The following is a 12,709-nucleotide window of genomic DNA, read 5'->3' on the forward strand; positions in this document are numbered from 1 at the left end:
AGGTGGAGGGATTGGTGAAATAGGTGAAGGGGATGAAGAGGTACAAACTTCCACTTATAAAATAAGTCATGGGGATGAAAAGTACAGCATAGGGAATATAAATAAATAAATAAAAGGACTCTGAAGAAATGCCAATCCATTAGGGGGTTGAGAGTAACACATCATATATATTCTAAAACCAGGACCCACTGAACATGCTTAACTGATCAAATTTACTACTGGTCTCCTTTGAAAGCAGCTTGTGATAAGCTGATAGGATGTGAGAACTGGTGGCAGTAGCAAAAACTCTGGAGCACAGACCCAGTGAGGGGAGGGGAAGTTTGGATAGGTATATACTTAAAATTTAATTCCCACAAAAGCCAGAGGCAAAGATAAGAATTAAAGGAAGGAAGAAAAAGGTCCTGCATCCTAGGCAGAATTTTCATTTCAGACCCTCTTTCATTTCACTCACCTACCAATTTCCTCATGAAAAATATGAGCAGAAAATTAATGCCAATAAGTAGGGGGAGGTAGGCAATGCCTATCAAAACAAAAAAAATTTTATGCAGCACATCCTTCAGGGCTAGACATACAAATATTCCCAAGCCTTGTCTCTGGACTATGGAGTCCACACTCACTACATCCAAAATGGCACAGAAGATCAAACTGGGGCGGGGAGGTGTTTAGAACAAGGCCAAACGTTATACACCCTGTTGACAATACAAGATGAGTCCTAGTCAGTGTTCCTGTTAGAACCAAAAATGCTTTCCTTTTCTCTGTTTCCAGGTTTGTAGGTTTTCCAGCTCATTTTAATTTAGCTTTGTCTCTAAACGCAGCACCTAGCAACAGAGTAGTCCACTAGCAGAAGGATGTCATACAATCCAAATAGTCTTTATCATCTTTTCAAAGTATGCCCCTGGGCATCAAGAACATATTGTTTATTTTCACTGACCGAGGAATTCTGTCTCTGGGGATATATTACTAAAAATAATTCTAATTACAGATGAACATCTAGCCACATGCTGTTCATAGCAGAGTAATAGGTCCAGTTATAGGGCAAGGTTAAATAAACTAGAGTCTCTGTACTTGATGCATTAGAAGCAGCCATTATAAATAAATGACTGAATATGGAAGATACAAAAAAAGCTTATAACAAATTGAGAGAGAGAAACACCAAATATTTGACACAGTACAATTTTTCAAAAAAAACCCTCTAAAACTGTCAATAGTGACTGATAGCAGAAAGTAAGCCAGGGAACTTTTTCTACTGTTAATTCTTTTATTAAATATTTGTGGGGTGCTAATAAGTGGCAGGCATTGTTCTAAATAACTGACATACAATAGTAATAAAACAAAAATCCCTTATATTCTGGCAGATGGACACAGACAAGCTTATTTATTATGTCAAGTATGTAGGTTGTTTGAAAGTATTAAATGCCATGAAAAAAGCAGCACATGGAAAAAGCAGGTTGAGATGCTGAAATGTCACCTTCTCATTAAGGCCTATGCTGACTTCCCCCAGATATCTGTTTGATTAACTCTCATCTTCAAGACTTTGCGGATATAATACAGGAATTGCTTTGCAGAGAAAATAGCAAGGGCAAGACTGTAGAGTGTGAGTGAGCCTCGTGTATTCAAAACACAGGGAAGAGGCCAATGGCCCAAGGCGGACTGAGAGAAGAGGAAAGGCAGCAAGAGAGGTCAGAGATAATGGGGGCCCAGTCATGTGACCCTTGTAGACCACTGTATAGACTATGGCTTTTACTGAGTATAAACGAAGAGGTGTGGGTTCACGGCTGAAAATTAGAAAAAATGCCTATTTCAATGAGGTTGACATTATCAGAGTCATGTTTTAGAGGATTCGTGGACAGCCCCTACCATCCTTTGACCTTGAGAGTTGCTATAACCAACTGCATATTGCTTTTCTCCTTCATGAAAGAGAGCTAGGCAGAGCTTCCAAAGTGGCAGAGTTAACCCTTCCCAGACAAGACCAACTCTGCAGACAAAGCTATGTTAGAGGCCATATTCTTCCCACATGATCTTTAAATGCCCACTTAGGCTCAGTAACTGAGTCATCTCAGGTGTCCCTCCACCAGTCTACTGGGATTGAGGCTCACTCGCAGGTGAAGCAACACATTCACTTACCAAGCTTGCTACATAGCTTGGTCTTCTGTGCTTTCAGGTCATTTGCCAACTGAGTTACTTCTTCTAGTTTTACATTTGCTTCATTTAAGTGCTCTTCATACAGAGAACAGAGCTGCTCAGCATTAGTCAGGAGTTGAGTATGAATGGTTGGACATGGCTCATAGAGTCCATGCTGAATCAGCTGCATAAAGAAGGAGGGAAGAATGGTTCCTGGGTCCCTTGTGCTCCCTTCTGCCTGAAGACCACAGCTAGCATTTGGGAGACCATATCCTCTAATTTAAGCAAGCATAATAAACTCAGGGTCTGGGCCCAGAGAGGCCCAAACTTCTCAGACTATAGTTTCAGTGGAGAAACCCAATTCTCTCTGGGTCTTGGGACCCTTTCTAGGATCCTTTGTGCTTCCAAAGAAGGAAACATGTCAAATACTGACAAAGTACATAACTACTTCCTGACATTATATATTTAACTACCTTTCTCTCCCACTGGAATATAATTTTCATGAGGGTAGAGATTCTGTTTGATCACAGATATACCACCAGTGCCTAGACTAGTGCCTAACACCTAGTAGGAGCTCAGTAAACAAGGGGGAAGATGCGGGGAGAAGGAAGGAAAAACGGAGGGATTGAGAAACGAAAGGGGGAAGAGGGAAAGAAGGAAGGAAATCCAAAGGGCTGACCAAGCAAGATATGAGAAAGCAGATAGCGCTATCTGAAGTGTCAAAACAACTGTGCCTTCTACACCACTAAGGCTGTAGACTCAGAATAACCCTGTTGGGCTAACTCTTCAGTTCTGAACTACAGCTTCTCACAGTTGGCTTTTCATGCTTGGAGAAAAGGATACGCCTTTGGGCTTTGGTACTTCTACATGGTGTAGGTAACCAGTCTAATCATCAGATTCTTGCCATACTCTGGAAACTCACACTAGAGCTCTGAGACCCAAGGCCTCAGACGGGACAAGAGCTGCCAGATGCAAGGTAGCCATATCTCCTTACGTAGCTGCGAGTTGCATTCTTGTTACTAATATGGTCAGAAAAGACACTGGTGGTTCTATAGATCCATGGTTCGATAGATTTTACATCACTGTTTTTGTGTTTTGCTCTTTACATGCACTAAATCTCAATCCAAATAACAGCCCCAAGGGGAAATTTCTCTCTCTAAGGAAAAGGATAAGACAAAGAAGGAGTCATACCAATGGCATTGTGAGAAAATGGTGACATCTGTGAAATTGTGGCAAACCTAATAGTCTGAATATTAACCTAATTTGTATGACAGAGCAATGGCCAAGGACCAGGCACATTTAAAAAATGATGCCAGGTTTAGTCCTCTGGGAAACTCCTGAATCAGCAAAAACCTTAGAGATCTCTAGGTAGAGCCAATGATATGTTGACAATTGTTCTCTTTAAGCTTACACTAGTGACTATTTCTAAACTCCCAGTGCAACTCTACTAGATCACAACCTCTTACATTGCCAAGGCAGTGTGCAGTGCTTGACCCAAAATAAGCACTTAATAAATGTCCAAGACACTCAAACTATTTCAGATTTTAGTAAGAGGCTGGTCAGTACTCCCACTGAAGTTTACTTAGAGGTCACATTCAAGTGTTCCTTATAAACCCGAACCACAAATTTGTTTTTTAACTTGGTGAGGATATGATCCACTGATTAGCAAACAAGCCAAGAGCCAAATCAGGTGCATGCCACTTGGAGGCTGACGAGGAATGTCATATTGTTCTAGCTCACAGATGTTCTAGCACACCCAGGCTTACTGGCAGCTGGGAAACCAGACCTGGAAGAGATTCAGGGACCAGCTTCTCATACAATGCCATCAGTATCATGTAGGTTAGAGCATTGATGTTAAATGTCAGGCATGCTCAATTACCCATACTCTCTACTTACTATTACAAGAAAGCTAGTAGTGATAAGTGTAACAGTTTTTAGATGGTCTGCAGTTTCTAATTATATTTTTAATGTTGAATAGGTTTGCTCTCATTTCTGAAAGTAATTTGATGAAGTTGGCACACTCATTTTTAACCTCTCATTATCCTTCAAGAGTTCATACTGACTCTGTTTATAAATGAGAGAAGAGTCAGAGAAACAAATTAACTTCCCCAAATTCACACAACTAGTGACTGTTGGAATCAGAATCTGAACTGATAACTGTGCAGATACAAAAAAAAAAGAAGTCAAATACTAGATTCTCAAGCATCTATTATATGAAATAGTAATAACAAAGGGAAGTTTCCAATGACAACCTTATTGGCTCAAATTGTCAAGAATCCTGGATTCCAGAGAAAAACTGGTTAAAAGATAGGATAACTTTGTGAACCATCTTTATGTTATGTTATCTCCAATAATAAATGACTCAATAACTGGGCCAGAAGGGACACATCCAGGTGTGAGAAATGGCACTGCTGTTTATAGCCCTGAACATGCTATGCCATGCACCTGTTTGCTGAGAGTGAAAGAGCTCAGAGCTCTATAAGACAACTAGTCACTGGTATGTGGAAATGACCAGCAAAGGAGCCAGAGAATCCCCAGTTTTTAAGAGTCCCCTGAGTGGTAAAGCCCAGCTGGACTGGGCATATCTGTAGGCAGCACCTGGGCCGACATAAAAGGTACTTGTCCTTAGGCATAGCTTCAAAGGGTAGGTCCCCATGGGCACTGCTAACTGCTGGTGAAATATTTTCAGTTGACAAAGTAGTTTCATAAGCAGATTTTTCAAAAGACAATGAGTTTGTTTGTCTAAAGGTGGTCTGTACACAGATATACCATTCAAAGGAGTTGTGCTTTCAAAAGAGTTTCAGGTTTAAGCATAAGGATAGACACTGAATTTTGGCACCAGGAAAGAAGTTACTGGAATAGTGCACATTCATCTTACAGCTGATTCTTGAAATGATAGCTAAAAATGCTGCCTCCCAGAAATGCAAGAGCCAATGGGAATGCAAAATAACCAAGATAATTGTGAGATTGCCTAGAACTTCTAAATTGCCCTGGGCTTCTCTGTCAGCATACTATGCTTTTGAAAATGCTTCAGTTTCCACTGTATCACAGAGTATTGGCATTCCTGGCATTGTAATTCAAGGGAAGATGAAATAAATAATTCAAGAAAAATTTTGGCATAATGCATATGCCTAGGAGGGTGAATAGAATCAATTCATCCCACCAGGAAATATTTAAGGTAACAGCAGAATGTAGTCACCCATAGACATATACAGGATTTGGAATTGAGGTTCATCTCTGCCGTAGAATTGTGTGACCATGGACAAGTCACTGGTCTATGAGCCACAGAATTCCCAAAAGGCATGTATACAAGTTAATGCAGATTATGTAAAAGATGTAGTAAATATGAGTAAAATAAAACATATTTTTGCCTTTAGAGATGTATTCTACTTAAGCCAAGTTACAAGACAATATAATCTAACAGTATAAGAGGGCCCCCAAAAGTGCTACAAGAATTCAGAAACAGATAATATTTTAATAGGGAAAGTTGTATTTGAACATTCCAAGGAGAGGATTTAGAATCCTGTATATTGGTAGAATAAAATGGATATTTGATGGAAGTCGAGCACTCTAACTTGGCTGAAGTGGAAAGTCCATGAAACAAAATAATGGAATCGAAAATTAGCAGGGCAGATTGAGACAGATCACAAGCCATAGAGTACCTTGAAAGGCAGAAGTCTGTAGTTTACTTTTAGTCAAGGACATGTTTTAATAAAGCCATGTCTAGAAATATTCATATGGATGCTATAGATAATAGATTAGAAAAAAAAAAAGACTAGAAGCACAAAAGATAGTTTCAGAAACCACTGCAATCGTCCAATTAAAAGGTAATGAAAACCCCACATGTGAGTCAGACTGGAATAGAAAACTGTAATTGAAACAGTGCAGAATTGACTGCTACTGTAATTGATTGGCAAGCCAAGAAGAATATGAGAGGAAACAAATCAAACAGGCCTAGAGCCTGGGTGAAGGGAAGGCATAGGATGTCGGTGACAGAAATGTCCAGAGCAAAGGCCAGCTTTAGGAGAAGGTGATAAGTTTGGTCTTAGACATGTTAATTTGAGTAGAGGAAGACATTACTGACCTTTGAAAGAATGATTTTATAGAATATCTTTAAGAAGAAAAGCAGGGGGAAATAAAAACTATTGTGGGGGTTAATGGAATGAAGAGGTGGTGAGGGGTACACCTCTTGTGGGAGCTGGTCTCCAAATATTGGCCCCGCCGTGAGCCAGCCCCTCTGGCATTCACTCCCTTGTGTTGACCTCTGCTCTGTGACTTGTAACTGATGGGAGTCACACACAGTCACTCCACAGCGTTGTCAGTCTGCCTCACAAGAATTACAGCAGTTTCTGCCTTGGTCTCTTGGAACATTTGCTTTTTGTGCCCTGACTTGCCATGTAAGAAGTCCAAATCCTCTGTGGCTGCCAGGCTGTGAGGAAGCCCAAGCCAGCCACATGGAGAGCTCCTATGGAGAGAGACTTCCAGCCAGTCCCCAGATATCCTAGTTATCTCAACTAGGGGATCAGACACGGGAGTAAACCCATGACTAAGATGACTACACTTCAACCACCACCTGAGCTAAGCTTGTGAACCCCCAGAACAAAAAGAAAGAATAACAAAGTGCTGTCTTAAGCCACAATTTGTTAGACAGCAATAGGTTAAGTAAAACAATACCCTCGGGTCAAGGAGACAGAGTAAAGTGGATATGAGCTGACTTCGCTTTTCGGTCAAAATATCTCCTGGTAGTTGAGGAGATGCCTTTCTTGGTTTGTTTTTATTTTTGGAATGGGTGAATAACGGTTATGTGGAAGAATATTTTACTTCTGGAGACAATAAGGAAAGAAATGGATGAGTGTAATGGAAAATATAACATAAGGTAAAGAGGAAAGTTATACTAAATGTTCTTGATCTCATAAATTAGGTCTCACCATTTATTGAAAAGAAGGATTCAGACAGGCAGGGTTAGAATCTGAGGGAGGATTTTGTATAAAATGAAACAGAAAGTGACTAGAAAAAACAAAGAACTTTGGAACAGCAGTGAAATACTAGAGGAAATTGGTAAGCATGACACCATGCTTAATGAGTCTGGATCAAGGCAAACCGATCAGAAGTGTTAAGACTACATGACTTCCTGCTAAAATATACAGAAAGAGAAGAGTTCCTGAGGATAAACAAGAGGCAGAGTAGCTTATGAAGAGAGTGAGGACTCCCAGGCCCTCAACTACTCTGTGGACGGCCAATGGAGCCTGCAGGGCATGGAGAGAGAATGTTTTCATTGCTGAATGAAAGATGGAATCTATATAAAATGCAGAATACAAAAGAGAGTAGAGAAAGAGAAACTCCTTATTAGATTTATATTCTAAGATAATTAGGGGGTGGGATGGCAGGGGTAATAGAGAGAAAGAGTGGGAAAAGCTGGTGGTTATGTTTCTTTCTACTCAATGTGGTCTTTAAAGGGAATTAATGTTAAACATTTAGGAGCCACTCAAAATCTGAAGAAATTCCACATTTTTTTCTGGCCACAGTGCACCAATATTAAGCTTTATTATTGGTTTACCTCTTGCTCAGATATCTTGACAAATTCTGCTCCCAAGGAGAATTTGACACTAGCTATTTGCTCTGCTTAACCTAAAGTAAGCTTCCTCTCAAATACCAGAGGGCAGGATGGCCATTACTTGTGATCCGATAATAGTCATTTAATAGAAGAGCTTGCAGTGTATGGCTTAATGAGCTCAGTGAAGAAAGACCTTGTGATGAAACTTTCTTCTAATGCTGGCTGGTCAAAGAGATGCCAGAGAACATGAGGGAGAAATAGTTTTCTCCTCTCAGCAAAGCTCTTTGCACCCACCATATGTCCAGAAAGACTCTAGAATCCTAGGAGCCACCCTTAAGGAGGTGTGACACATAGCTATTCTTTAAGAAACACACCAGGTACAGGGCTACTGGCTTCACCTTCCAGCCAGGTACTTATGTCACCACCACACAGATGCATAAGAAATGTGGACCGGAACTCCAGTAAACCAGAAGACACTGTCAGCCTGCATTCCAGTGACAGCCATGTGACTTTAACAATGACCACTGATCTTAGACCTCATCTAGTCAATCTGAGGAACGGCAGCCTCCATTAGCAAACATGTTGAGTCACCAGTCTGGTTTATTTTTCTTTTCCTTCCCCTCCCCTACCTACTTCCATGTTCTGGAGTCCACAAGGAGGGCTTAGGAATGTTTACCTTAGCTGTGGTCAGGATGTCATCCACTTCTAGCAGCAAGTCACTCTTGTTTTTTTCCAATGTCTGCTTCACCTACTATAGGTCTTCTGCCTGGCCTGGGAGCGTGGCATGTCTCTTCTTCCAAGAGGCAGAAGTTGCCTCAAAGGACAGTGTGACCTCTTCCATGCCTCCGCAAAGCTTCTGGAATTTTGTTTTTTGTTTCTCAGTTATCTCCAGCTGAGCCAAACTGGCGCCCCTGCCTCTCCAGCCTCTCATGCAAGTCTCCCAGCCCCTGGAGGAGGTCAGCTCCCCCTCCCTCTCTACCTTGGGTCAAGGGGTTGTTTCAGCTTCCAATGCCTCTTTCAAATCCTGTGTTTGAATTTGTAGCAATAAGTAATTTCTTTGACTTTTACTAAACACTTAACAGCATATTTTATATTCAAGGGCTTTACTCTATCTTTTTTTCAAATTTCTCACAACTAAGAAAAGTAATATAACACTTTTGCTTCCCATTTTATAAGGCAGATAGAATACACAGAAATTAAATGAATTGCTCCAAATCAGGAAAGACCAGAATTAAAATTTGCAGTTCCTCTAGATCTCCAAGCCCTTAACAATGAACCATTTCATTGAATTAAATATATGCAGGTGAAATCTCAGTAAAAACCACTTTCCAAATGAATAGGAAACATCTTTCACGTAACAAGAGAAACATCTTAAACAAGTATATAAAAAATAACGTGATGAATTTTATATACAATACCTCACTCATCTGGAATTTGTTTACCTGACAGTCTTAACTCTTGAGAACTTGGGCAAAAACTGATCAATAGAGAGAATATTTCCCAGTTCAAGCAATTTACTCATAAGAAGCAGCATCAATTTCACTTTATACACAATTCTGACATAATTGATTACTTGGTTTTTCATTCTGCAGTGATTTTAAGTACCAGGAGATCTGAAGTAACAAATTAGAATTGGTGGAGAATGGGGCTACTAAAGTGAATTGTAATCACAAGGGGCAAAAGTATTAGACAAAGTCATGATAAGAACTCACAGAACCCAAAGCTCTTTTAGTGTAGGGCAAATAGCTCAACATATCTTGATAGCATCATTGTAGTCCATTGCAGTAAAGCCACTGATAGTCACTCACACCATCTAAAATAACTAGACATAGGTTAAGGGAGAGGGGCAAAAGATAGGATCTATTTTAAAATATGCTTTCCTTTCCATTAAATAAGCATACCATGGCTTAGAGGATGCTACTTTGTAGATCATATCCTATATGCAGGATATCAGATCTATAAATAAGTTGTGAGAGAGAAAATACAAAAAAATTAGAATCTCCATATCTGAATAAATATGACTCCTCTTCCAACTAGTTATCTTGACATCCTATACCTTTATCCCAAACAATACTGTCACTGAACCAAACATTTTGGAAATATTTCTTCAGAAATAATCTTTAGAGCACTTTTAAAATCATGAAGATAAGAAAAATTGCCTTTTTGATAAATTGAAACTTTTTGGATAAAGTCAAGTGCCATTTGAAGTCAAGCGCGGTGAATGTGATAGATAATTGTATAGACATTAAAACTGTTTTTAAAAGCATCTCCATAAAGCATTGAGACTGGTTTTCTTATTTGGCTCAAAATGTCTCAGAAGTGAATTATCAGAAAGGGGTTCTGAAATTATTTTGAATAATGGTTACACTATTGAGAAATGTATTTAGCTCCAAAAGAAAAACATTCATCTGTACATGTATGTGAGGAATTATATGTATACATATACATTTATTTATATTACTTTGTAACATGGTCATATAATATAAAACAGTCCATGGTCTTAAATTTACAAATAGCTTCCCATTATCAAATAATGTTTTGAGGCTGTAAGTAGCTACAAAACAGATTTTCAGCATAATTGCCTTCTAATCACAAAGATTAACCATCATAAAAAACTAAATTGCTAACACTGAATGCTTACTACCATGGATCAGGCACAGTGTTTACCACTCTGATGGATTGTTGCAGTTAATAATTTCAGCTCCTAGGTTGTTGGGAGGATTAATGAGTGAAAAAATATACGTCCAGGATTTTCGCACAATGCCTAGTTCAGGACAAACATACAACAAATGAGCTATTTGTTTTTAATATTCTTAGGATAGGGAAATTTAAGCTTAAAAAGTAACTTCCTAAGTCATACATCTGTGGAATGCCAGTCTGCCTTCATAATGCTCTTTGCAGCCTCTGCCTATAGTTGGCTAAGGGTATGGAGACCTTGGCGGAGCATTTGTCACTGAAGCACCATCACCTGTGTATCTAAATACAGGTGCACACAGGGATCTGACAAATGATTACCTAAAGCTCTTTAACCATTTTCTGAAGTTGAACCACCAGGCCTGTCTCATTTTCCACCTTTGAATTCATCTGATTCATTCCTAATTCTTTCCTGTTAGGGAAGAAGGTGTCAAATGGAACTGTTCAAAGTAATAACATTTTGTTTAAATATTTTTAAAATTTCAGTAATAACACATGGATTTGTTCTCATTGTAAAAATTCAACCACTACATCTATATCTGACATTTCCTTGGCTATTATGTCCTATCTCTGTTCCTTCCCTAGAGGTAACCACCATTTTCAGTATCCAGACATTTTTCTAAGTATTGACATATGTTTGTGTTTCTATACAAGTAAAAATAGTTTCATTTTCTTTACTGTGAAAGGTATAATATTGTATACATTTGAAATTATAGTTCTGTTAATTTACTTTTAACCCAATAATTCATGGGAGATTTTTCCATGTTGGCCCACACATAAGTTACTTCATTTAAAAATTAATTGTGACTATTCCAGAATACTATTCCATGATTTAGATATCCTGTAGTTCATCTATTTTGCCATTAATAAGCACTTAGGCTTTTCCCAATTATTTTGCTTTTATAAATAACACCATTTAAATACATACCCCTTGTGTACATGTGTTTCTCTAGGGTGAATGCTAAGCAGGGAAGTGCTGGGTCAGGTATCAGTTGTATGCCTAAAAATGTACAACCCTGCTCTTTGCCCTCCAAAAGCAGTGTGAGATTATTTCTCTATGTTTATATTTAATATTAGCATAATTCTTAATTTTTCCTAATATGAAAAAATAGACTAGTATGTTGCTGTTTTATTCTGTATGTCCTTCTTTATTAGTGAGATAACATCAACTATGTGGATCTAAAAATGACCACTCAAAACAGTGCCATCCTGGCATAAAAACAGACATATAGATCAATGAAACAGAATTGAGAATATACAATTCTATAGTCAGTTAATATAAGATGAAGGAGGCAAAGGCAAGAATAAAAAATGGGAAAAGATAGTCTCTTCAATAAATGGTGCTGGGAAAACTGGACAGCTACATGAAAAGAATGAAACTGGACCATTATTTTACACCATACACAAAAATAAATTCAAAATGGATTAAAGACCCAAATGTAAGACCTGAAAACATAAAACTCCTAAAAGAAAACAGGCAGTAAACTCATTAACATAAGCATTTAGTAATTTTTTTTCTAGATACATCTCCCCAAGCAAGGGAAACAAAAGCAAAACTAAACAAGTGGGACTACGTCAAACTAACAGCTTCTGCACAGCAAAGGTAGCCATCAACAAAATGAAAAGGCAACTACTGAATGATATGTTTGCAAATGATATATTCAGCAAGGGGTTAATATCCAAAATATATAAAAAACTTATACCACTCAACACCAAAAAACCCCAAATAATCCAATTAATAAATATGCAGAGGACCTTAATAGACATTTTTCCAGAGACATACAGATGGCCCACACATGAAAATAGGCTCAACATTACTAATCACCAGGGAAATACACATCAAAACCACAGTGAGATTTCACCTCCCACCAGTCAGAATGGCTAGTATCAAAAAGACAAGAAATAACAAGTTATGACAAGGATGTGGAGAAAATGAAATCCTTGTGCACTGTTGTTGGGAATGTAGATTGGTGCAGCCACTGTGGAAAACAGTATGGAGGGTCCTCAAGAAATTAAAAAGATATACCATGTGACCCAGTAATTAACTCTGGGAATTTACCCAGGGAAAACAAAATCATTGATTTGAAAATATAGGTGCACCCTGTTTATTGCATTTACTTACAATAGACAAGATATGAAAGAAACCTAAGTGTCCATCAATAGATGAATGGATAAAGAAGATGTGGTACATATACACAATGGAGTATTAGTCAGCCATAAAAGAGAATGAAATCTTGCCATTTGTAATAACATGGATGGACCTAGATGGTATTATGCTAAGTGAAATAAGACAAATACCTTATTTCACTTATATGTGGAATCTAAAAATTAAAACAAATG

General features: G+C 38.4%; 1 protein-coding gene across 1 annotated transcript in view; it reads right to left on the bottom strand.

Annotated features, from left to right (window-relative positions):
- MYH15 (myosin heavy chain 15) overlaps window positions 1–12,709 on the bottom strand; it is a 139,295-nt gene that overhangs the window by 49,417 nt on the left and 77,169 nt on the right. The window contains 6 exon segments of the mRNA XM_057488601.1: window positions 456–520; window positions 2,125–2,281; window positions 8,352–8,589; window positions 8,591–8,640; window positions 8,643–8,699; window positions 10,670–10,781. Coding sequence (XP_057344584.1) covers window positions 456–520; window positions 2,125–2,281; window positions 8,352–8,589; window positions 8,591–8,640; window positions 8,643–8,699; window positions 10,670–10,781 — 679 coding nt within the window.

The sequence above is a fragment of the Manis pentadactyla genome, chromosome 1 (genome assembly GCF_030020395.1).
Source record: "Manis pentadactyla isolate mManPen7 chromosome 1, mManPen7.hap1, whole genome shotgun sequence".
NCBI lineage: Eukaryota > Metazoa > Chordata > Mammalia > Pholidota > Manidae > Manis > Manis pentadactyla.